Raw genomic sequence first — 27012 nt, 5'->3', positions numbered from 1 at the left:
TTATGACTCTTTCACTCTTTTTAAAAACACCCAACAACAGGTACTTCCTTCATCCAGGTGTCGTTTTACAGTGACGATGTGCTCTTATGCTGCAAGACAACGGGCTTTTCTCCTGAAGTCAATGCTACCGTGCGTCTCATTCAGTCCCTGATTTTCCCCTCATGGCAGTCCTGGCACTCTGTGAATAATGACCTGCCCAGTGGAAGGCCTCACAGGGCCGCACCAGACGCATCCAAGAAAGGCTCTGCTGAATAATTGGCTTATGAGTAAATGAGTCCTTTAATTGCTTGGTCTGTGTGTGTGTGTGTGTGTGTGTGTGTGTGTGTGTTTTATCCTTCCTCTGTAGAGTTGTCGTGTTTTAGGATAGGCTTGTTATCATCTGTGCCAAAAAGGCTCAAATGATGCGTTTTAATTAAACCAGTACCAAAGGACTCAGGTTTGTCCCAGCCTCTCCTCACTGTCTGCCACCATGTTGAGTTGTGGGGAAACGGGGACAGATGGATCGTAAGCTGAGATCATCCTCCCTCCGAAAACACACACACACACACACACACACACACACACACACACACACACACACACACACACACACACACACACACACGCGCACACGCACACACACTGGTGCCAGCTCGCTTTCAATGGACTACATAAACAATCTGGTGTCCCACTCAAATGCTCTTACGGATTAAAAGCAGCTGCAGTCCGCATCCCCCCTGCGTAAGGCGTAGTTAGTGCAGCCTGACCTGCTGCATCGAGCAGCACCAGCAGCAGCACCAGCAGCACTCGTCCACACTCGGATGCACACGCAGTCTTTCACACGGCGCCGAGCACAGAGAGCCTTTTCATGTCGACGTGTATCAGAAGGGTTGCGGACGTGCTGGCTCTCGACAACAGGAGACTTAAAACAAGGCTTGTGAATCGGGGGGAGCTTTGAAGCCTTTCCGTGTTCTCAGCTTGAGGATTGTATGGTGGTGAGCATTTAGACTATATCAGTGTGAGGGATGTAGAAACACGTGGAGTATAAAAGGGCCTGGATAAGGAAAGTAAACAGAGATTTGCGTTATTGCCGAGTGGATGTTGTCACTGTGTCAACTGGACGCTTGAATTTCACAGGTTTCCGTGACCCGATGAACTCAGTGTGACGCAAGGCTGCAGATAAACGACTGTGGAAGACTTTAAAAAACAAAAAAGAGGGTCACACTCTGAGAAAATAGTGCAAGTAAGCATGAACACAAAGTAACTCAAACTTAGGTTTCTGGGTAAAACAATATCATGTAAAGTTTTTCGTTTTGAAACAGTTTTGTTCTTAACCAGAGGTATTGTCGTTTAAATATTCAACAGAATAATTTAAGAATAATACGTTTTCATGAATCTTTTTGGAGCCTTGTAGAATCCATTAAAGCCAACCAGTAGGGGAACTACATCAGTTTATTAAAAAACTTTTTATTATGTGAACACATTTTAACCTTTCTTATCTCATAATTCACTCTCTAGCACACACAGATACAGAGTTATAAAATTCAAACAATGCTGAAATAATACACACTTGTATTGCGATGGGATGTAAACCATGAGGCCTGCGCCGCGTGTCTCAGCTGCCTCTACGCCTGACATTTGTTTAGGTTTGGCAGTCCCTCCATACATCTGAAATTGTGTTCTTTTGTACACAATCGGCTCTTGAACTGCTCTCCAGCTCATCTGATTCAGACATCAAAACAACGAGTAACCATCCACTAATATGCTGCATCATTAGCGCAGACAGAGACGGGTTTGTACTGAATGTATGTGCACCTACAGCACAGAGACCTCCAGCTGAGAGGGTCTGACCCCCGAGTCAGAGCGGCTATATGGATGATATCACAAAGCAGGATGTGTGTGTGTGTGTGTGTGTGTGTGTGTGTGTGTGTGTGTGTGTGTGTGTGTGTGTGTGTGTGTGTGTGTGTGTGTGTGTGTGTGTGTGTGTGTGTGGGGAGGGAACTGGACTATATTGCACAAACACTTTGATATCTTGCTACATAATCAGTCAAGAAGCTGCCAGCATGAAGGATGAGCTTTGCCCTCTGATGAAACAGCCTCTCCAGCACTCAAAAAGAAACACGCAGGCTGCTTCACAAAGGTTTGAACATTAAGTGGTAGAGAGTAGTTGCTTCTTCGATATTTTTGCTGCACATTCGTTTGTGGCTAGCCAGCATGCCTGCTGAGTTGATGTCGTGCTTCTGGTTCTCATTACCATTCCTGCAGAGCACCTTTTGCCCCGTGCATTATGTATATCTCACTGATGTTTATCTGTTTTTCTTTGTAGTCTGTGGCGGGGTCGTATGCGCTCACCACCTCGATGTTTTTTCTTTTTGGATTCACTGGGGTTTGTACTCGCAAGTATCAAGCTTTTTCTGTCAAAAGAAACCAATATATTAAAAAAACAAAAAGTGTAAATATGTTAATTTCCAAGTTTGTAAATAGCAGGAAAAAGGGAGTCACGAGTGAGTGTTGATAGCTCGTGGCAGTGAGGAGCTGTGTGACGCCTACAGCCCGAGGGCAGCAGCATGAACTCAGAATTCAGAGGACAATACTGGTCAGAATACTGGAGGCCTTCCACAAATTAAAACCAGTCACACAATGCAGAAAGGCTCCAGTGTTTTCATTACAACTACACAAGACTGAATATTGCTCTAGAATTCCAATAGACTGTAGTGTAAAGTGTGTACCGCCTTTAAAAAGTACACGCAGTTTTCTTTCTGGTTGAGAGGAACAAAGAGACCTGAGCTGCATGCACATAACGAGGACAGCACTTCTAAAGCGTTTTGGCTTGTGACCCGTCGTGTAGAGGAAAACACAATGCACACTCGTAGCCATGATGCAAAAAAAAAATAAATCATTAAATGACTCATCGGCGTTTCGACATGACAAAAACAGCTCCACAAGCAGGTGTGCTCAATCATCGGGAGGAGTGTCCTCAGCACATTTACTTATTGGGGAAGGAGCACAGCTGATCCATTAGGCATTTCAAAATCACCTTAGAAAAAAGTGTTTGAGCAAAGGTTGTATGAGGATAAAAAAGAAAAAGTCCATATATGGATATTAGAAAAGCTAAGTGTCTCATAAAGACACATGTTAGGGGAGATTCAACAGATAACATTCAGGGAAAAATCAGAACCAGCTGAAGAGGAGACCTCAAGGAACAAACATTATATCTCAAATAGATTTAGAATAGACATATTAGAAGTAAATATATTAGAACAATATTTTAGAGAAATATTAGGAAAAAAAAATGAATAGATAAAATATGTGTAGAAAACAGCAACTATACATAGACAAACAATTATATTGTAGAAAGAAGTAGAAAAATGAAGAACAGGTCAGATAAAGAGTTTTTAATCAAATTTGACATGGTATTCATTGGACATCAGTGGGCTTTTGCTTCTCAAAATGTTTAACTCACAGGATTTAAAGAGGCCTAAAGAGGTAAAAGTTCCCAGTGTTTTACACGCAGATAGCAAAAATGTGAGAAAAGACATCTTATTGCCCTTTTAAGTTATCCTGGGAAGTCTTGGCTGGTGTTGATCCCCAAGTTAGGAACCATCGAAATTGGCATTGGATTGATTTTCATGAAGTCACTGGAAACTTACCCTTACCTTAAACCATAACCAGTATTTGCTTACTCTAACATTGACCATCTTAACCTTATTAACCGTAGTTATTGCAAGGACCGGCTCACCCTTTCTATACTACACATAGACAACATTTTTGTTCGATTTTTCTCTTTTCTCCATTTTGCGTTGCCTCTCCTACAATAACTGATCGAAACAATGTTCAATATGCTTGTTTTGCTCTTTGATTTTGTCATTAGTGGCCTATTTTGGAACAAAAACACAACGATTCATAGTTTTAGCTGACTATACAACAATGAAAACATGGTTATAGATATTATATTATATTTTGCTCAATAGATCCCCCTAAAATCCTACACACTGGTCCTTTAAATGAGACTACAGAGCCCTTGGGTTTAATTATTGTATAAGTTGTTGTCATGAAACAATGAAGCAGACTAAAGTAAGACATGTATAAAATGCACACTTTAACACCACGTAACCCACCTCCAAAATGACCTTGCTTTTTTTCATTCGGTTTACATTTCAACATACTCCTAATGTTATAGATAAGAACAAGTTCACGTGTTTTGAATTAAAGTGAAAGTCAGTGGCCTGTAAAATAAATGTATATTCCCTAAAGTCTGTTTTTTTTTTTTTTTTTAATAAATTCCTGTGAATGTCAAAAAAATGCACGCTTGTCTTTGAATTCCTGGAAAAGCGTTTGACCGGCGCAGCAGCTTCAGCTTCAGGAAAGGAAGGTCGACACTGCTGCATTCAACTCAGCAGAAATGTCTTCCACTCAGCAAAATAACTTGGGCCTTGTCCAGAGCAGCCTGTGGTCCTTTTCTTGATCATGTTAATCCTAACAGGAACGAGCGTGTTGTCACAGCACAAGGGCAAAGAGACACACTCACGACTGATTGATTGTGTGCAGTCGTTTGTGTAGTCATATTGATGTGCTTTGAAATAGGACAAAACACAATGAACAGAGAAACCGTCCCAGAGTTGTGTTTGAACAAAACTATAATAATTATAGAGTTACTCATTATGAATTCAGAGCTTTCCGCCAAAAGATAAGAGGCAATCAAAAACAAACAGGACGACCGCCATAACAATGATAATAATTTATTTATTCAGGTAGAGTAAGAGTCTTTGGCAGTGAAGAACACAGGAACTAGGGGTGATTTAATGAGAACATTTTAAAGTGAAGTGCTGCACGGAGACAAATGATTGGCCCAACTGGACCATTAACACAAGTCCAACAGTGAACCGGTTCTCCCAGAGGGAATGTAACATCAACCGAGGAACATTAACTGGTTGGACAAATTGGCACTATATCGTGTAAGATGTGCAGGAGTGGATTATAACTGAAAGAGGCAGAAGGAAAAAAAAGAAAAAAGAGGCCCAAAGGAGTTTTTATCTGCAAATGACAGGTGAGAAGTGTCGCTGTGAAACTATGATGGTGTTGGAAACAGATGGGTGTTTACTGAGTGAGGAGGTGTTGGGCTTTGGTGCAATGAAGTGACGTGTCCCTAAGTAAAGATTTCCACATGCATCACAGTAAAATCTGGCTCTGCTGTCTTTTATTTAATGACCCTCTGAATTTTGACTTCATCGCTCTCCAATCTGGCACACGTGTCTAGTTTGAATTGTGTTACGAAAACATATATAAAAAAAAAAAGCCACAATTACAAACAAAAATAGAAATTCATTTAGTGAAGAGGGGGGGGGGGGGACCGCTTACAGCGCGGCTTGTTCACTCTTCTATATTCACATCCCATTGGCATCTCCTACCAACTGACAAGTGCAGCTCTATAGTTCATATAATGAAGGGCAAAGAGGTACAAGTATAAATCAGTTTGAGACACTTTGCGTGGCGTTTTTTTCCATTCCAGGAAGTCCTTTTCCTCCTCCTCCTCTCTGTTCTTGCACATCAATTTATTTATTTATTTATTTAAAAACAAGTCTGAAAATGAGAGGAGGTGAGGGAACATCTTTCTGGATTAGAAAGTAGCACAGACGTCATCTCTAAACCCTGAAGATAGGGCAGGTAAGGCCGTTAAAATAGTTGCCATGGACTTGTTAAAACCAAGTAAGGGAACCAATCAGAATGCACGGAACATTCGTCACACAGCTCACAACATGAGAGGGGCTGAATACACACAAACACAGTGCACACTGTGCACGAGCCGGACATGGCAGGTAAACATGCCCGACTAGGTAAAATAATGACATCACAGCTCCTGTCAATCAATGAATCAATTAAAATCATTCAGAAATACTATCAGAGGTCCGTTCATTCATTCATCGGTAAAGGCAACAGGACTGGACACTCAGTCCACTTCTCCTTCTATTCCACCATCCCTCTTCTCTTTCTGCATTCATCACACTTCTCTTACCAGTAAAGTGAATATTCAGCTACACAGACTTCACGAGACAAACAGAAGTTCAGTCACTATCAGAATACTGTTGGAGGTCAGGAGTTTGGCTGCTCCCATAACATGTGCAAAAACCTGCTGTTGTAAAGAGCGGAGGCCACTAGGGGTCGCTGTTTCACTCGGTCACAGGCATCACTAGTCAAAAGTCAAGTCCTACTGGCACAGCAGTCACGCTACACATCCATGCTCCGTATTAAGGCGGGGAAAAGGACAAGGAGGGATGGCACAGTTCAGGGTGAGACTCAACCGGCAAGATAAAGAGTCAAAGTGGAGCTCTTAAAAAGTCTGAAGACTCCTTGTGTTCCTTCTTGGATCCTCCAGAGCTCAACGTCCATTCATCCCTCCGGCGTCTTCCTCTAAAAATCCAACAGTTCACATCAAATTGGTGCCCTGTATGGTCCTGGATTAGTGGCGTAAGGGCGAACCGCTGGGTCCCTGCAGTCCGGGGTCACAGCGTTACCTTGCTGAGTCTCAGCGACAGGCTGGAGCGGTGCTGGGCGCGAGGCAGCGTGGAGCTACAGCGGCTCCGCAGCTGGACCGGCCGACTCGCCGAGCCTCGCACCCGCAGCAGGAAGTCATAGTTGGCGGAGGTGTTCATGGCGTAGAAGACGTTGCCGTTGTCTGGGATCACCAGTTCTGAAAGGAAGAAGATGAAGGAGGGCGGAGAGAAAGCAGACGGTTTTAGCTCTTACTGATGGTGGTGCTGCTGTTATACTTTTAGTCTGCAATACATGGGTCACTGTGGTTTCCTGTGGTTTGAAAAACAGCTGATCAGTAGAAAAGATTACAGTAATTGAAAATACTGAGGGTAGTTTTTCTACCACAACAGCTTCTGCTTCCTGTATTTATTGTAAATACCTGACTGTATGCCAGTAAGTTTTTTGAAAGCCCAACATGATGTATATCTACCTCTGATTAGGAGTGTAGGTCTGAACAATGAGAAAGGTGCATACATAGAAAACAATGGTCTGAATCCAATCCAAAAAGATGAACACGGCTCAATCTAAAAGTAGAGCTTTTATTTATTTTTTTACCTCTCTCCTCAGAGATGACTTGTACCAGCTCGTATCCCTCCTCTGGCTCCACCTCCAGGTTGTGCTTCGCCGTGGCTCTAGAAATCACAGCCGGAGTCTTGTCTTGATTGGTCAACTATTTAGGGAATAGACAAGAAATTACTCATATATCATGTAGAAATGTAAACCGAGAGCATCTCACTCAAACAGAAACATGTTTATTTACCATTATGCTCTTGTACAGATTCCCGTTGCCTTGCTCCAGACTCACTCTTATGATGCATGCATCTTGGGCCTGGGTGTTATAAGCCGGGGTTTGACTCGGGGTGCCGGGGGACATGGGTGTGAGAGAGATGGAGCGTCTATGGGTGCAGGGGGGCCCGGGGAGTGAGGGAGATGCGGGAGTCACGGAGACGCTGGCTGTCGACGAGCTGGTGTCCATGGAGTGGAGTGAATTACAAGAGGAGGATTCTGATAGCTGAGGAACCATAGAAGCAGAAGTTACATATAGATACACAAAACCCATGAGGGGATCATTTTCTTCCACAAATACACTGAACCATAATCTGAGATCATTCAATCGCAGCCATTTGAGGTTACGGGAAACAGTTTGATTTCATTTCATCAATTTTCATACGGTCCCTAAGTATGACCAGAATGAGCACTGTTCTCTGTAGCGCTGTAGCCCACCTTGTTGTGCTGGGAGTCGGAGGTGTGAGTCGGGGTGAGGCCCTCGCTGTCTGACGGGCTGCTGGAGTCACTGGAGGACACGCTGACGGAGTCCATGCTCTCCCCTGAGCTGCCAGTAGGAGGCGAGCGCAGCATCTCTCTGACTGGAGAACTGGCTGCATTGTTGTCTGGTCCAAGAAACAGCCTGCCAAGTTACGGAAGTGTGGTTATTGGATAATACAACAAATGGGTCACAGCAACGCAGTGCTTGAATTTGACAGTGTGACTATACTTCATTTCTGTGTTTTGTTTTCGTCAACATCTTTTTTTCCAGGATGTACTCACAGGCTGAGTCTCTTCACCATGCTTTTTCGAGGTTTGGGTGAGGTTGGACTGCTGTCACCGAGACCTTCAATCTCGCAGGACAAGGCGTAGCTGCATGAGAGAACATTGATAATAAACCTTAGACATCATAAAACAAATCACGCGCCTGGTGAGTTTTTTTCTCTCTTTCTTTTTTTTTAAGAACCAATGAATTCCTGAGTAAGAGAGAGAGACAGAGAAAGAGAGGACAAGAGACGGAGGGAGGGAAGACACGGCATCAGAACGGCAGAGAGAGGCGAGGAGAAAGGACACAAAGAAGCTTCTGTTGTCTGTTTGTGAACAATTGGTCCAGCAGACCATAAACAATCAAGGAAGAAGGTCTTCGGAGTAAAGCAGCAGTACCTTTCCTCCTCACTGAGCTGAACCTGGCTCTTGAACCAGCGGAGGAAGGCCGGCTCTGCACTCAGACAGTAGCTGTTGCAGGCCGACTGGAGCAGCTTGATCTGAGCGATCACCTCGAACTCCTGCAGAGAGACAGAGAGAGAGAGAGAGAGAGAGAGAGAGAGAGAGAGAGAGAGAGAGAGAGAGAGAGAGAGAGAGAGAGAGAGAGAGAGTCAGACATGTGGCGCACGTTGGGCCGAGCTCCTCGTGTGATAATGGTCGCGCTGCACTCGTGTCAGATTAGGATCGCTCGCGGCTACACTCACCCTGCGTCTCTTCTCGAAGTTGTTCAGACCGCCCTGCGGAGGACACAAAGAGCACGCTGTCAGACCCTGGACATCGCATACCGATGGCTGCTTAGACAAACAGCGCTAGGTGGACCACTCCAACAGTGGGCCGTCAAAAATTCCACAAGCGCTCGTGGAAACTTACGCCCTGGGTTTTCTGACGGCGGTTACACAGATAGGCTCTCAGATCAGCAGAGCTGTGCAAACTCGCAGACACAAGCTCTCAAACATCATAACACACACACACACACACACACACACACACACACACACACACACACACACACACACACACACACACACACACACACACACACACACACACACACACACACATTCAGCAGGTGGTTATGGATTGTTTTTTCTTACCTCTACTAGGTCAGGCAGGGCTGTATCCAGCATGGTCAGGTCAGTTAGAAAGGTCCCTAAGTATGGTATCGTTCCTTGCATGGCTCCCTGTGGAGAAAGACACACAAATACTTCAAAGGATGCCACAATAAAGCCGGAGACTAATTTACACTCGTGATTTACCGATGCCAGGGTGGGTTTTGTAAAATACAACACAGGCTTAATGTAAGTACAGCACACAGTGCACCGAGTAAACAAAGCTAAGCATGTGGTCTCATCCCACAGGAGAGGCTAGAACTCGCTTTACAGCACATCGCTTTCGAGGAATGTGTTGCTTTAAATTATGAAGTTCGGTTTTTAGCTCCCCATTTGTCTGGCATTTGTTCGCAGAAGCTCGAGGTTAGACGGTCTTTGTCTCACCATTTCCTTCTGCAACTGTAGTCTCTTGTGAGTGCGTTTCTGGTGCTCCTTGGCACAACTCTCCAGACTGGCAAACTTTGAAGTGCCTTCCTGTAGAGCAAACAAAACAAAAGCAGCTTTAGTCCTCCAGATTCTCTCCAGTGAATGAAGGATGCTTTTAGGATTTTCAGATGAAGTCCTACGTCTGTGAGAATAACATCTACCCACTTTAAAAGGAATTTATTTCACAAAGGGTACTAAATGTACTACTTCATAATTCCACCGATCGCTCAGATAATAAAGGGGACCTATCATGCTCATTTTCAGGTTTATACTCAAACATGTAAACATACTTTAATGTAAAAAAAAAAAAACCTCTTATTTTTCTCAGACTGTCTGCCTAAATACACTTGTTTTCACCCTCTCTCTGAATCGCTCCATTTCTCTTTGAGCCCCCTTCCCAAGAAAAGCCTGTTATATGCCCGTTAAAGCTTGTTATAAAAGGCACAGTTTCTGAATATGGGCTGCTTGCATTTCTGTTTTGGCACTTTTACAGTGTTTATATAGCACCCAGACCTGCTTTATCATCAAAAAAATACATAAAAATCGCACTTATAAATCCCACAATATGGGACCTTTAAATAAATGTTGGAGCTCACCCTCATGAGGAGCTCTCTGCTGGTCAGGTAGTTGTTGTGATCGGAGAAAATGTCCGACAGTTCCTCAAATGTCTGCATGCTGTCTCTGTGTGAAGCACATATTCATGTTAGCTCAGGGTAACGGACATATCAGCTAAAACACATGTGTAAACATCTCAGAAGTGCTGCTGAATCCTGTCAAAATGCTGATTCTTCCATCAGGACTTACTTGTGCACACAGGCCCATGCCCTTTTCAGCCTGTACAGAGGGTTGGACTGCAGCGCAGACACAATGGCTCGCAGAGACGAGAAGTTTTTGCGTATTCGGCACTCCTGTAACAAGACAAGGACAGTCACAACGTGGCCCATATTCGTGCTAGCTTTATAGATGAATTTGTGTGCGTGTGTGTTTGTTTGTGTGTGTTTCTGCCAACCTGAGCGATGTCTATCCAGCGCTGGATGACCCGCGCTCTGACATGCGGTCTGATCTGCCTGTGTTTCAGCACTGTGCTGACCACGCAGGCCGCCACAGCATTAAACTGCGTGATAGTGGCCCGGATGGTGGGGGCGCTGTGCTTGTTGTGCTTCTTGTCCCTCTGAGACCAAACAGAGCCCAGGCAGTGGTGGGGCACAACCTTTTTAAACAGCAGCTGGAGCAGAAGAAAAACAGGCTGACGTTAGTATGACGACACTGAAGAAACACCGCAGGAGCGTGACCTGCGTAAACCTTTAGCTGCTACACGCCGCCGGTCCACCCGTTTCCATCCCGCTGCGCTCCACTTACCGCATCCATGTAGGTCAACTGCTCCGCCACCAGGTCGGACTCGAACGACAGGAAGTCCTCCCGGACCTCGATCTCCACTTCCTCCTCTTCCCCCAGGCAGAAAGAACTGTTGCCGTGGAAACCAGCTGAAAGCAGGCAAAATACAGGGGATGTGACTCAGAGGAAATTTGATCGAAATATATGTTATTAAAAAAAAAAACACTTACCATCTGAGTCGTCCACGCTGGCCTCACTCTGCAGCTGCTCCAGCAGACCCTCTGCCCGTCTAAGAGCCTCAGAGCCTGGCACGGTCCTGCGCAGGTAGTCCATCAGCCTGTGGAGACACGGGTAGTCAGGGGGCTCCTGGAAGTCTTCGGGACACTGGTCCAACCAGGCACGCAGAATGGAGGCCAAGGCACTGTGGAGACAGCAGGGAAAGATTTGAGTGTTAAGAGAGCTGGCAAGGGTAGAAGGACAGGAGTGATAAATCAGTTACTGAAAATGTTATCTATTGAAAGCTGTCCATGTGGAACTGATGATGAGGATAGAACAATGTAACTCACCTTCTGATGGATCCATTGGGTTCAGAGCCTTTGCATTTGCCTGCCTCTTGCTGATTTTCCTCCACGCTTCCATACCTGCAGCAGAAAATAAGTAGAGGGCACATTCAGAACCACTAAAAACGTATAGGCCGTGCATTATTAATGGCCGTATGCAACACTTCACTCCAGCCCCACCTGTCTAGCAGCAGCTGCAGGACAGTCTGTGTGCTGGCGAAGGCTCTGTAGGTGGACAGGAAGATGGAGGTGTAGGTGAGGTCGTTGTCTCCAAACGCCGTCAATAACGTCTCCACCAGACGCTCCAGCGTTCCAGCGCGGATACTTCGGATTTTGCAGGTCTCCAGCTGGCTCACCGTGTGGCCGGGAGGCAGGCGATCCCCCTCCGCCTAAACACACGCGCACACATATTTTCACACTGTTAAACCAGTGCGAGCTGAACTGTGGAGAGCTATTATGCTCTGTGGTGACTTGGCTGGTGCTTCCAAAGCTTTGCTTTGCTTTGTTTGGCCTCGAATGCATCGCAGATTAATACTCGAGTCAGGTCGTCATCATAAAACAATTTGTCAGTCAAGCTTTAAATGGTGAAATTACAGGAGTGGTACAAATCACCAGAAGACTAAAGATGGAGGGAGGAAGCAGCGAGGACAATCATAACACTATATTTAATTCTGATATCTCCAGATGTGTCCGACTATTGTGTCTACAGGGAAATAGACTGAGAGGTTACAAAACAGGCAGGGAGAGAGCAGAGGAGGAGGTGGCACAGGCTCGGAGAGAAAGAGACCTTGGTGAAGTTAGCACGCTACAACAGGAAACGCTCCAATCTGCTTTTAATCACAGCAGGCCCCTCCTCCACCGTCCCTCCAGACAGAGAGGAGGACAGCACAGCAACGGTATCCCACCACTTCCATCTGATAACAACTCAGTGCACCGAAAAGACGCCCTATTACTGATCTCTGTGAGGTGACCCACTCTGCAGTCACGCAGTCACACACACACACACACACACACACACACACACACACACACACACACACACACACACACACACACGTGCTTAACTTTTACTATTCACAATCAATTAGAACCGAGTTTGCAACAAAATCTGCCTCACAGGCTGTAAACACACATCAGCGTACAATCCCACTAATGAACAGTAATTGCTGTTATTCACTGACAATTGGCTGTTTATAGTAAATAAGAATGCCTCAAAAGGGATCGCTCTCCATTCTTCTACTCCACTCAATAGGCAGCAGTGTGTAGAAGCACCCATGTTGTTTTAATTAGCTCAAAATACAGTTGGCAGCTCATGCCGTCAATACATCAATACAGTCTTAAAGCCTCAGAGCTGTTATCCATTTCTTCTATTATGTGCCAACCGCCATCCCCCCATGTCAGCACAGAGAGACAACAGTGGTACAAACAAACTAACAACACAAGATCTGGATTTTCTTTTTCTTGCAAACAAAAGGCATCTGTAATTTCTATTACACTGGGTTCATGCATTCCTTCAATAGGAAACACACAAGAGGAACTAAAGCGCTAATTGGCCCTTTGTGCAGTATAATAACATACTGTACAACATCTTATTATGCTGATATAAACAGCCTAGTGGAGGAAACAGCAATGCTTCATATGCACTGGAAAAATGCACAACTCAAGGAAAAGCCTTTAATACCCCACCTTTTTTTTTTTTGTCATACCAGCGTTTTGTAAAAACACCGCTGTACAGGGGAGCGAGCCGTTTTGTTGGCAGTCAGTAAAGTCAGGAAATCACATGCTTTGGCTAAACAGTCCAGGTCTGGTGAAACTGTTGATTTCCAGCTTAAAGGTGTCGTCTAAACTGGGAGATTTTTAGCTCCGATGTTAAAGCAACAGAGCACAAAGCCGTGAGACGCCCCACTATTGAGAGACACCGTCTGCTTTAAACAATAGAGATTAGGTTCTGTTTTTATGATGAGCGGCCTGCACACAAGATTGCTTTTACAACACAATCTACTTCATGGTAAATTCCAAGGCAGGGACTATTCCACTTTGGGGTATAAATCAGCAGTTCACATTCTGCAGAGCAACAGGTTAAGAGAGTGGAAAAAAAAAAAAAAAGCGGCATCAGGTTTTCATTTGTGTAATCTGTTTCGCTGAGAGTCAAAAGCTTTGTCAGCTGTGATTCTGTCACACTGCGAGACATCGGACGGGGCCTACTCACCCCTAGCCATCTCGCCCCCTTGTTGGCCGCCTGCTGAATCTGAACCCTCTTTAGTGTCACATTGTAGATGGCTCCTTCCTCGACTTCCTCCCCCCAGTCCTGCACCGAGCTCTGCAAGGAGAGAGTAAAGAGGGGAAAACGTTAGAGGCCTGCAGAAGAAAGGAGAGCATACTAACTTCCAAGTGTCATTGCAATAGTTTAAGAAAATGGGAACTGACGTTTTTGGAAACATCTCTGAGAAAAGCAGAAGGGAGCATCAGAACAAAAACAAAACAAAGAAGCACAAGTGAAGCCCTCAAACCGACTAGTAAAAGAAGCTCTAACATGCAGTAAAACATCAAGAATGACCAGCTCCCCAACCCCCACCACTGCAGCCTGCCAGGCCTCCCTCCCCTGTCTTTTACTCCCTCTTTTATTCCCTATCCATCTCTTTCACCGTGTCCCCTTCTCTCTGAGGTGAAGTCAGAGCTGGACTGCTTTACTCAAGCTCCGAAAGCCGGAGATAAGAGCCAGAATGGACCAAGTCTCCCAAACAAAACCCCCTACATAATAAAACAAGACACGCCGATACGTCTCTGTCTGTTTGTCTGAGTAACTATACAAGCCAAAGAGAGCTTGATTACAAGTGAGAGCACAGCCACACTTAAATCAGCAAATAGTTCTGCGCTCATCTTGCTCCGAATGCAAATGTGTCTGCGTCTGCTTGTAAATCACTGACAAACTGCAGAGCGCGCGAACAAACAGAGGGAGCAGAGTGGAATCAAAATACGAGAGAGCCTGAGATATGCCGAGACATCAACATACTGTGGAGACAGAGACAAAAACAGAGACGGCAAAAGAGAGGGACAGGCCGAACATAAACACCACGCATGCAGTATAATGACCAAGTCCTCCTCTCACACACAGACACACACACACACTCACAAAGGGCCACGGACGCCAAGATCACTCTAACTTGTCCCCACTTTCATTCACACAGCTCAATGGCAAAGTCCACACTATTCCCCAATCAGAGAGACTGCCAGAAAAGATGTCAGAGGTCAAAGTTGCCGTTAACAGGCTGAATGGACGGTCCTGGAGGCCGGTGGCACTCAGCCATGACTGGGCCGTGTTTGGGTTTGAACAGAAACATGTGATGCTGAAATGAAATGAAAGCCCCAAACCAAAAAAAAAAAACACAGAGAGAGAGAGAAAGGGAGAGGAGGAGTATAAAAAAAAAAGAGGGATCTTAACTGGCTCTGGCAGATGAAACCAGTAAGCATGTCTGTGTCAAAAGCTGCATTGGTCTGAAACATGTCCACATGCTCGTCCCCATACCCTGTTCAGCATCTTGTCTTAAGGTCAGCAACCTACTAAGTGCACATCTTCTCTCCCTCTCTGTTTAGCTGCTGCTGGCGCAGAGACAGATAAATACATCAGTGCATGAGTCATGCAGTCCACACAACTCCCAAAACAATAGCGAGAGCTCTCTGCGCTGGCCGGCCCGGGATGCTGAGTTCACAGTCTGCACACACAGCCTGCTTTTTGTCAACCACTGAGCTGGAGATGTTTTTGAGAGCAGGGCTTTATAGAAAAACAAAAAAAACCCGGCTGTACTCGCTTTGTGCACCAAGTTTGGGGCTTATTGAGAGACAAAGTTCCACAAGCTTGCATGGGAACCAACACAGCCTGTCACTGTGATATTTCTATTCACAAGATAATACAGGCCAGACACATTGCACAGCAGATAAGGATGCGTTTATAGAGAGCACAGTGTATGAAATGGCCCTGGGTAAGGTGTAAACAGCAGATGGGTTTGTTTACTCTGCGCACTAACTTGAATCCTTCACCAAGAAGATGCTCAAAAAGAGCACAGCGAGGACACTAAGAAATAGTACCCCATCTCTGCTCAAATAGGTCTAATCCAGCTATCAGCTGTGTGTGAAACAATACTCCCAAAATAACAACCAACAACAACAGTGAAATGTTTGGGGCTGATCTGTTGGCTTTTGTGTTTTCCTCGCCTGGACGCAGCTGGGACCCGTGGAGAGACAGCGATGGCCCCGGGGCCTCGCCAATTGTTCCCTCTCAGTTTCGCTGCGGGCCCCCAGACAAAAGTTTTCATATCCACCATCAGGAAGAGGAGAGCTAACGGATCGAGTTCATATTCTGGCTGAGTCAGCATGAGATTTTTTTTTTTTTTACATTATCCAACCCCGTTTCCAAACTTTGCGCGACATCTTTACGCACCAGCAATGTAGGTTAAACTGGATTTAAAGCCTGGTAAAAACAATTAACACTCAATGTTCGACTGTTCCCCCGTTGTTCCCCTCCTCCTCCTCCTCCTCTTCTTCTCCCCTTTATCCACTACTTTCCCAAGCCTACAACCCCCCCTCTCCCTCCCTCCCTCCCTCTCCCCCTCTCTTCAAAAACCACAAACAAACACAGGATGGGAGAGCACGAGAGGGTGTTTTTTTGTTGTTGTTGTTGTTGTTTTGGTTGTTACCATTTTACTTTTCCAGGCGAATTTCATGGTGAGCGTTTCTTTCATGATCCGGGGACAGCATCAGAGCTCGGGTATAATCCGCCAAGGAAAAAAGAAGAAGAAGAAGAAAAAGACGTTCCTGTGTTTTTAGATCAAATCGTAGATCCCCGCTGTAAAAAAAAGAAAAGATCTTCTCCTTCAACGCGCACACTTTCTACCGCTCAACTCCAAACTCCAAATCGTCCTCCTCTGTCTGTCAGCAAGCTTTCCCCTCTTCTACTGAATGACCGAACTCCGCCTTCTTGCACTCACAACAGTCCCGTTGAAACTCCTCCTCCTTCCTTTTTTGTCCGACTTCCATCGCACTGACTGCACTGTGCGCAATCAGACGTACGGTTGTGATTTCCGTTTGCGCAATGAATACACCACAACAATAAATCTCTTTTTCAAGAAATTCACAACACTTATAAAAGAGTTTTATAATGTGTTTATGGTAGTTGATAAACCCTAAATCCTCATGGTATATACAGCAGGCTATACAGTACCGGTTTTTTTTATTGGTGTTCTTCTTTTTTGTCTATTTTTTTAGTTTGTTATGAATAAGAAAACATTATTTTAAAAAATAGATGTAGTTATTGGGTGTTTTTTCTTTAGTTTGTGTCTTATTGCACAGTGTAAAAATGTAGCTGAGGCAAATATTTGGCTTCAGCAGGCCCATGTCACTGTAAGGTCTGTGGCTTTAGTGCAATACTCCTTTTTTTGTTTCACCCAGACAGTGTTTTCTTGAGTGGAGGTATGGTAGCCATTAACACGTGCAGGGAATGTCACTATAAGAAGACCATAGCTCTGGGAGACACCTACTTTATTTGACTTTTTCTCCCTCATCACCTGGAGTCATGTTTCATAAGAAGGGATCTCTGTACGACCAGTGAACCTGGTCCACTCCGTTGATTTAGCATTGCACTCCTGTGTAAAAACGGAAACTTTTTTTATTCCACACATTGTTCCTCGTCAAAGCCTTGCGAGCACATTACCCACAATGCAATTCAACCGCAGCAATTGATCAAAGATTGCAGTGTCTTATGCAAGTTGCAGCTATTGTGGCCCTTAAGCCGAAATGTGGAGCGCTCTGATAATATATAGTCTTTTCTATATAACTACACAGAATCTGTTAAGTTATAGGATAGTTAATATCTGACTAGGAAGGCCTCCATACCGATTATGTAAACTGTATCTGTACGGTTCAAGTTCAAAGTCCTTCCTCCTTCATTTCTTCTTCTATGGTCCTCACAATAATTACCTTTTGCCCCCTTCACCTCTCCTCTTTGTACAATCCTCCTGTGGGAGAGGTGGGCGTCATTTGTTGTCATGAATTAGGCTCATAATCCAGGCTATTATTTTGCATTGTTTATTGGTTTATGTTCTTTCCAACAAAATCGTCAACATATGTCCGTCATCACCCCAAATCCTCAGAACCGACTTTGCTGTGTAAAACTGTTGGACTCCCTTTAAACAAATCAGAGTCTGATCGTGACCGAGCTCTTTAGTTTTCTAGCTATAGTTCACCAAGCTGTTTATTTACCACTAAACCTCAGTTGTGTTTAACAAGTAGATCACTGCAATGTTAACATACAGATCTCATGTGAGTGGATGAAGTGTGTGTGAAGCAGCTGCCGCCTCACGGGCCCCTCTGCGTGGGACAATACAAGGAAGGCCGTGGATGCCGTCACCAGCACTGTGCATTGTCAGTGACAGGAGAGGAGAATAGGCCGAGTGTGAGAATGGCCACACTGTTCCACTGTGAACGGGCCTGCACACGTACTCCAACAGCCCACTTGTGTGAATAAACGGCAAGATATGAATCAAGCGTTCGACTTTGTAAGAGGTCTTTTTGTACAAAGTTGTAGCGTAAATGTGAGCCATCGGTGGTTCATGCATTTGCTGGCCCGCTTAGTCGGCCGATGAAACAACCAAACTACTGATCCAGAGTCAGGAGACGGTGGGAAGGTTATGATGCTTATTGTCATCTGGCTCAGTGGGTGAAACGACAAGACCTGCCGTGGCCCCGCTTTAGTATCACGTGTGTGTGTGTGTGTGTGTGTGTGTGTGTGTGTGTGTGTGTGTGTGTGAGATACGCCTACCCACTCCTCTGGCTCCCATAACACCGACACGTAACCCCAACGTCACACTCAGCGTCACTGGCTGTCAAGCAGGGTGCACACGCACACAGATGCACTCAAACACACGGGGGTTCCCCACTTTTGGCCTCATTGCTGTGAGGGCACTGGACTCCGTCAGTGTTCCTCCGTGTGCGTTAATCATATGTTTCTATCAGGTTTCCTTCTAACTGACTGGCCGCTTATCTGGCCGGGCTCCAGTTCCCAGGCCGAGCTGCCCCAGTGTCCACTTGGGTCTCTGGGGTTTCTGGGAAGCCCAGAGGGGCAGTGGGAAGGTTGTGCACCCACGCGACCTCCGGCACAGCCCCGGGGGGATATCTCTGTCGGTCTCACAGTGGGAATGATGTCACATCTGAACGAAAACAACACATTTGACAAAACTTGACAGCTGCTCCTCCGTCTGATGGATGCAGCAGATGGGTGCGTGCGTTTTTTCAACAAAATGTGAAATGTCTTCTCTTCTCTGGATAATTATACTACAGTAGTATACATTAATGGATCTGGAATACATTAATGTATTCTACTGTAATATAATTATCCTGATATGATGCATCAGAAGAGACTCTTTTAGGTATTTTTGTGCTGTAGGGAAAGTTAAAGAAAGAGTTTGACAAGTTGGGCACCACATTTATTTGCTTATTATGCTAATCATTAGATGAGAAGGTTGATTTCTGCTCTCACGTTTGTCCACTGGACATGAAGCTAGAGCTAGCGGGCGGTTAGCTCAGCTTACCATATAGACTGGAAACAGGGGAAAACGGCTCGCTAATTAACACTAATTAACACAGCATGTCTAATTTGCATATTCAGTATGAAAACCAAAGTGTTAAGATGACATGTTGTGTTCTTTACGGCTAATCTGAAGGCTATTTCTTGACCGGAGGCAGTGACTTCAAACCATCACTGCTAAGGCAAATCAAGAACGTCCCTCTGAAATGTAGTGGAGTAGAAGTATAAAGTCATAATAAATGGAAATCCTCACGTTAAGTACAAGAATCTCAACGTACAACTACATCGCTCAGATTTCTTGTTAAAGTTTCCTGTTAAAAGTTAAAGCGAGTGTGATGGATGTGAATGGAATCTTTATGTTGCAATATCTGAAAGGCTATCAAATATTCCAGAAGGTCTTCTTGCGCTGTAATACCGGACAGTCCTCATACCAAGTTTTCCTTATCTCGAGGAAGCCTCTTGACGTAACTACACTTAGGAAAGCCCTTGACGAGGGCAGAGAAGTTTTTCCTGATGAGTTCCTGCTATTATTGAGCTCCTCTCCCTGTTCCACAAAGTCCAAACAGGGAGCTACAGTACAGACAGAAAGGGGACAAAAACAGGAGGAGCGCCGCTCGCACTGTTATTGCACCACTGTGGGGGGAAAAAAAAAAACGCACATTCCAGGAAATCTCCCACTTCCTGCCTCCTGACTCCAGCGAGCCTGCTGTCCTCATACCTGACTGGCTGAGAGGGCTTCTCAGGCCTGGAGACGAGAGGAGCAGAGAGGAGGAGAAGGGGATTCCTAAAGCAAGTTGATTGAGCAGGAGGAACAGACAAGGAATCACAATGCTGGGGGAAAAAAAGCCAGAACCAAACACACAAGGGGGCCAAAATGGGGTTGGGGTCTTGGGCAGCGTGTGTGTTTACACCCAAGATAAGAAGGTCACGTATCAAAGAAATTGTAGGACACTGTTGAGATTAACTTGAAAGGACATTATCTCTACTGTGAGTGTGAGAGACAGAGACAGATGGGGGGGGGAGTTCACAGAACAGGCAGAAACTGAGAGGATCCATACTGGCTGAGAGACAAGCGTGAGGTAACAGGACCATGGAGCACTGGCGTCCAGAGAAAGAGTGATTTCATATTTCAGACCGGAAAGAGACGCCCTAATTTATTTTCTAAGTAAACAGGAGACTCATCATTGCGTCCACTGAGGGGAGTTAAAAAAAAAAAGAAGAATTAAAAGGGAGAGAATCTTTCCTGCTACCATATCGGGACCAAACGTGTCAGTGCATTTGCACTCTGTTCTTGTTTGTACATTCTTCTCGTAATATGCACGGGTATGCACACACAGCGCGTTTCACTGTATGCTCGTGTGCGGTTGGTGGGTTTGTGTTTCCTAAGCATACTGCCCAGTAGAGGGCAGAGTTCATAAACCGCTGTGTTTATCCAGAGTCAGCAGAGGTTTGAGCCAAACCAGGCCGGAGCAACATAACCCAAGAGGTTGGATTTATGGCGCGGGAGATTGTGCTATAACTCAATAAAACCTTAGAATGAGACAATCAGAGTAGCTTCAATTGGTCATTTGAGAGCAGTGAGGCAGGGGGCAGGAGGGCGCTCAGTAAGTGCACGGGTTATTTGATAGTTATTTAATGAGGCAAGGGATCAGCAGATGAGTGTCTGTGGATCCATAGTAGCAACCATGAAAACAGAGTTGGATAAGGACATGCCAGGTCTTCTCTCATACCCCACACAGCTGCATTTCTCTTTTTTCCTCTGCCTCATCTTCGGTCAACTGAACCCTTTGTTCAAACAGCCACATTAAAGCCCTGTCTGCTTCGCTCCTTTTCACTCTCTTTTCTCTTATGTCATGCCTCTACTCCCCTCAGATCTATTGTCCTGGCTGTTGTTGAGCTCTCTCTTTCTCTTTCTCTCTCCCCCTCTGGATGGGTGACATCATTAGTTTTCCAGTAAAGTCCAGAGCTTCAGAGCGAGACCCCTCCTCCTCCTCCTCCTCCTCCTCCTCCTCCTCCGCGCTCCACATTAAACACAGCTGACCCTGCAAGCTGAGACATACTTCAAGGAAAAGTTGCTCCAGAGTTTCATTAACACAAAACCTACTGAATCCTATTTATGCACAGAGACGTTTAGGCTTATTATACTTATTTGTTCTTCCAGCAGCCTCCATATGGGGTCAGTGCGACCGTTGCACTAAAGCGAGGATAAGCCTCTCTGGAGCTATGATGACTCAGATGGTATGCCTGGTAGTTAAGGTACTTTCAGGTGTCTCTGCATTTAGAAGAGTTACGATAAGTTCCCAGCACACACACACACACACACACACACACACACACACACACACACGCAAACACTCACAACCCCCCTTCATGGGGCCCCAACCCTGACCAACCCCCCTAGATCTAAGCCCTGCTAAGCCTTGAATGAATCGGTCTGGACTGGCTCGGTTGTCTGTCTGACCCCTCCCTGCTAATGAGAGATGGACCATCTGTTGCCCAGCAGATACATGATACCCTAAAGTTGTCACATAGTCAACAAAAACAGCACACAGCATCAATGAAGCCCATCGCAAGCTGGTGACAACTGCTGCCTCACCAAAAACCCCCAAAATCCCACCAGAAAAAAACTACGCAGACGACTGCAAATTCATCACATCAGAGTGTGCCGGATCACACCTACTTTAACCATCACGCCGTTTCAGTTTTGATGTTAAGAAATCTGTTGGTTCATACTGTACTGCGAGAGAGAAATAACCTCCCTCCATGCAATGCTTATGTTTCGGTTCTAAGGGATTTTACGCTGTGGTTTGCAGTACTGTTAGTGTTGAATCAAAGTATGAAGCATGTGTGTTATAGGAAACAAAATTGCGTAAGTGATGCACACAACAACACACACTCACAAAAAGAGGCAGTAGCGCAATAACGTGCATTGTTGCCTTAGCACCAAACAAAATGTCAAATATTGACTCTGCCAAAACAATATGGACACATCAAACTGTGTGTACACTTTTAGTATACCTAAAAATATGTCCTGCTGTTTCACTTAAACAAATACAGGATGTATTTCCTGTTCTAAAGTTAGAGTAGGCCATTTCTTTGTTTGTCTAAATGTTTGACCTCAGTAGTTGTTACAGTTTGAAAACTGCTGACATACAGAATTTATGAGCGCTTTTATCAATAACTGTCGTCCGGGAACCAGCGGCCTAATGCCAAACACACACACACACACACACACACACACATGCTAATACACAGATCACAATGCCAGCTTGATCCCAGTCATGCGTCTTGGCTAATGCTGAAAGCCCTGCCTGAGCGGGAAAAGGAGTAGAGAAGTGTGTCGCAGAGCTGCAAACCATAAAAACAAACCCAAGCAAAGACGGTGCTGCCACACACATTGCCCTCTGCCTCCTACCAACCCACCCCTAAAACACACACACACACACACACACACACACACACACACACACATCACCATATGGCGCGATGAGTTTCTGCCCCAGTTAAGCGAGCTGCTCCTGTGGTGTTGTCGCGCTGAGATGGACGCTCGGGTGACAGGGACAATGCCCGCCGTATTGACTTTTCACACCAGTTCTATTATGTGACCTAATTAGGCCCAAGATCACACTATGAGCCTCTAGAGAGCTGCAGGCAACTAGACAACTTGACACACTGAGGGTCAGTCGAGTGTGTAAACACCATCTTTAGGTGGTGGACTGAAGAAACGGGTGACACAAAAAGAAAGGACTGAGGTACATTAATGTCCCTCCACTTGTGTCTTGTATTGCTTCCTGGGTTAATCAATAAACCCAGTCCTCTCCACGTCCCCTGAATGGTGCTCTCTTATATACACTTGTAAAATGCAGATATTTCATAAACATTTAAGAACTGAAACCCACACAGTTCTATATGGATTTACAGGCCAACGAAGCAGAACTAGTCTTAGCTGGATGAGTGAATCACTGTGCAATCATCAAAACACATGACAAGCAAGGATCAAAACTTTCGGAAACACTGAGACGTCACCGAGCATCCGCATGAAACGTGCACTTCTCTGTTCAAAAAGGCAAGAAAGAGGAAGGAGGAGTGTGAACTCAGCTTTCTTACTTTTTGTTCAATGGAAAACACGCCATCATCGAAATTCTCTGTCACCCCCCCCCCCCCCTTCCTTTGTCCCTGTTTTCTCTTTATAAAATCACTTCTGCTTTTCCAGCAAATGATCCGCTGAGGTTATTGAAGTATACCCTGCTGGTTATTATAAGCCAAACGGGTGCGAGGTGGCGACTAATATTCCCTCTACTGGAGCTTTGATTGATCGGCCTGTGGCTTAATTGCATTGCCTTATCGCTGATAGAGAGAGAAGAGTATAAAAGAAGACAGCAGACTTCTGAAATGCGGGTCGAGCAGTAAAATGTACTCTGATAACCCACTCGTCAACACTCTCACTTCTGTGCAACCGGGGTCAAACCCAGTCAAGTCCTTTGTTATTCCCACTTGTGACACCATCCTCTGCAGCATCTGAGTAAGATGCATTGTTTATTCTTTGTGATTTATTAACATTCATTTAATTTCATCTTCCTGAAAATTCCCCCTGCTGGGGTGAACATGTGTTCATGTGGGAGTCTCATTGTCCTTATAGTGGAGTGCTGATAGTGACACCTCAGCACTCCTCCCTATTCTCTGAACTGAACTGTGGACCTGACAGCCTTTAACCGCACAGCAGGGAGATTACAATCAGTCCAATTGCTCCCTTTATGACTGGCATGGTTTCATAACCTCATGTTTACCGATAGAAGAGAAAGAGACACCTGACAGCAGCAAAGGCAAAGTCTCCTCCGAGCCAGCGGGAGCCAGCTGTCGGACTGACATCATGACACGTGGAGAGGTCGTGCAATTATTGCTTTTAAGGCTTGAAGTTCTATGATTACCCACTGATGGTTCTAAATTCTAACTTTAATGGAGGTATTTACTCCTCTATATAATCAAACTTATTGCCTTCCTGCCTTCTTGCCGAAGCTGTGTGGGCAAAAACAGTCACAAGGATGAGTTTCTGACACACAGAGCGACGCATGGAAGCTGAGCCTCACTTTGGCTGCAGCATCCAGAGAGTGCCGGCTTCTGCAAGCTAACCTCCAGTCTCCTTAACCCTCGAAAAACAATTGGAGGAAACAGTGCTGTGAGACGGGAGGACACGTCAACCAGGATGTCAGATAGGCAGAGAGGAGGAGGATCTCCTAACGCTTAGACTCAAAACATTCATACATGCAGCACAGTGGGATAGACAACTGAGAGAAATTGGGATATTTTCATAGTAATGATAATGAGGATTTAAGGATACAAGGTTTTCTTTTTGCTGTCACAGGATATCAGTGCTGGCGCAGGTGTATGGATGGATTACTGAACAGCCCAACAGGACACAGGCCCAGGGGCCCAAATTGTCAGGGGCCCCACTGACCTTCACATACAAAGTGTCACTCAAAGAGACATATACCGACCAGGACTCAAAATTACCACAAAGATACGTAAAACAACCTCAAAGAGACAAAAAAAAGACACCAAAACAACTGCATAGATCTGGACATCATGGTGGATAGAGTCGGCAAAGAGATTTGCAATGACCATGAGAAGGGGCAAATCTACCACGAAGAGACACAAATGACTAGAAAGAGACACAAAACGGACGCAAAGAGACACAAAACAACTGCAAAGAGACACTAAATAACTACAAAGAGACACAAAACGGCCGCAAAGAGACACTAAATAACTACAAAGAGACACAAAAAAACTACAGAAAGGGGCAACACGACTACTAAAAAGGGCAAAACAACCACAGACTAAAGACCAAAATAACTACAAAGTTACACAAAACTACAGAGAAACACAAATAAGACCACAATTACCACATAGGTTACCACAAGAAGAAAAAGAGGCTAAACAACTATGCCTTGCTCCTATTTGGGGGAGGTGGCCTTTCTGCCTGTCTGTATCCAAGAGGCCCATTGATTAATCCACCCATGAGCAGGTGGGGTTCAGTGTCTTGCTCAAGGACACTTCAGCAGGCCGGTTTTCAGGCCTCAGCCTCCCTACTCACTAAATGTCAACATGCCATATGTAAACACATTTTCACTTTATCCTCAACGCCACACGTGCGCACATGCAAACAATCAGCCACAAGTAAGCCGGAATAAGCTGTCGCTGCAGGTCATTTTCTGGTAATCACACTGTTATGAGGAATCTGCGGCCTCACGGACAAACTTAGAAGAGGTAAATAAACATGAACGCGTGTACGCGGACATGAAGTGTAACGCAAGCCACGGTTCTCTCATTCTCGGCTGTTGGCTGACGCATATTAAAGTCATTAAGGGGGTTTGGGTTCTGAAGTAAAGTGAGTAATACGTCTTCTGTGAACTTTGTGATCGGTCAGCAAAACACACACACACACACACACTCATTGTGTGTCCTATAAGCGGTAGTTACGGTGAATTACTGCTTTGCACAAGAGGTCAGCTGTCCTCCCGTCTGTGCCACCAAAGGTTGCCGGCTAGTTTGCGTTATTGCATTAAATTTGAGTGAATCAACGTCACACTTGAGGAACCAAAAAGAAATATATTGAGAAATCGCTGATTGATCTTTGAGTTCAGCAAAAAGTTGTGCATGTTTTTGATTTGGTTTCAATATGAGCCAGACTTACTGTACTTTTACACTGGAAGTGTAGACCACTGGCTGCAGGATGGGTCACTACCGGTTAGCTCTCCATGTGACCACCGGAACAGTCGCAGGTTTGCTGGGATTTGTTGTCAAACACCTTTGTGTCTCTCACGGCCACGTCAGAAGATGCACAAACACTCTCCATAATATTCCTTTCCCATCACTCCCCCTTGTTTCTCACAATCACCACAGACATCCAACGAACAGACCTCGGAGGAGTCACAAACACTGCCAATCTCTCCGCTCCGCTCTGCACATCTTCATCTGTCATCAATTCCAATCTCAGTGAATTGTTTGCTCCAAACACTTTGCACCTCACATTCCCATCCTTGACTCTATGAAAACTGACCCAACCTCTGACACCAAACAACACCTCACACGCTCCAAACAAACAGAAGGCCCAGGAAGGTCATGCAAGCGGAGGCCAACATCTGGCAGACTTTTTTCTTTTTTTTTTTTTTTTAGACAAGACTGGATGTACTTGTGCTTCCCAGATATATAAAAGAAAAAAAAGCAGATTTCAAAGAAGATAGACACAATTATTCTGCCGTGCACTCACCCAGTGTCGGGGGCTGCTCTCCGGGGAGCGAGCCTGGTACCTCTGCAGGGCGACACCTCCCTCCCCCTCCAGCAGCAAGCTGCAGTCCAGGTCTGCGTAGTGGTTGGGACCCGCAGGCCAGGATAGCAGTGTGGTCAGAGGGTAGTGGGAGATCATGCTGACCGCCTGGATCAGCGGCAGGGGTGACAGGGATGGCAGGACATACTCCAGTCTGGACGGCAGCGTGGATGGAGACTTCTTCAGTAGAACCTGTAGAAAATCTGGGACTAGATTCAGGATAACCTGGGCTCCTTTAGGTCTTGATCACCTCCTCTCCTCTCAGTCTGGTTGTAGACTGGACTTGTCTTCAGCTCAGAGGTGTCACTAATGAAAACTCTCCTCTCAAGGTCTACACCTCAGTGTTCTCCCTTCCTGTTTCTCTCCTTTCTCGCCCACCACATAAAGTTTCTATCTTCCCCGCTTCTGTTTTCTTTTTTTTTTCTTCCTCTCTCTTCGCGCGTGGAACTCTACTTGCCAACAGCTCTCAACCACATGAGTGATTAAAGTCTATTGTCTCTCTCTCTCTCTCTCTTTCTCCTTCCCTCACCCCCTACATTCATCTCTGCCAGAAGGGGAGGAGTTATAACTTAGTGGCCCAGCCCCCCCCCCCTTCTTAAAAAACTACCCACTGACTAAAGAGAGTTTGACTATGGAAGA

General features: G+C 45.3%; 1 protein-coding gene across 2 annotated transcripts; it reads right to left on the bottom strand.

Moving 5' to 3' along the window:
- Positions 1–4702: 4702 nt before the first annotated feature.
- On the bottom strand, positions 4703–26891 carry rgl1 (ral guanine nucleotide dissociation stimulator-like 1). 2 transcript variants are annotated; one of them, XM_068725881.1, is made up of 18 exons: positions 26317–26891; positions 13680–13790; positions 11651–11859; positions 11477–11551; positions 11141–11331; positions 10935–11059; positions 10585–10800; positions 10380–10483; positions 10172–10256; positions 9534–9623; positions 9135–9221; positions 8745–8777; positions 8440–8561; positions 8059–8148; positions 7735–7918; positions 7271–7522; positions 7066–7180; positions 4703–6667 (listed from the first exon to the last, which is right to left on the bottom strand). In XM_068725881.1, exons 1-18 carry the CDS (start codon positions 26470–26472, stop codon positions 6480–6482), a joined length of 2433 nt encoding a protein of 810 aa, XP_068581982.1. In that variant the 5' UTR covers positions 26473–26891; the 3' UTR covers positions 4703–6479. The 2 variants fall into 2 exon arrangements, with proteins under 2 accessions (XP_068581982.1, XP_068581983.1); XM_068725882.1 differs by lacking the exon at positions 26317–26891 and adding an exon at positions 16165–16746.
- Between the last annotated feature and the right edge of the window lie 121 nt (positions 26892–27012).

The sequence above is a fragment of the Cebidichthys violaceus genome, unplaced genomic scaffold, assembly GCF_023349555.1.
Source record: "Cebidichthys violaceus isolate CVI_PGR_0920_01 unplaced genomic scaffold, fCebVio1.0.p SCAF_37, whole genome shotgun sequence".
Lineage (NCBI taxonomy): Eukaryota > Metazoa > Chordata > Actinopteri > Perciformes > Stichaeidae > Cebidichthys > Cebidichthys violaceus.
This window is presented reverse-complemented; position numbering and strand designations above follow the sequence as displayed.

Coding starts and splice junctions, on each gene's coding strand:
- rgl1 (XM_068725881.1), bottom strand. CDS start 26,472: ATGATCTCCCACTACCCTCTGACCACACTGCTATCCTGGCCTGCGGGT. Junction 11,060..11,140: donor CAGCGTGGACGACTCAGATG/GTAAGTGTTTTT, acceptor GCCTGCTTTCAG/CTGGTTTCCACGGCAACAGT. Junction 10,257..10,379: donor GCATGGGCCTGTGTGCACAA/GTAAGTCCTGAT, acceptor TGCTTCACACAG/AGACAGCATGCAGACATTTG.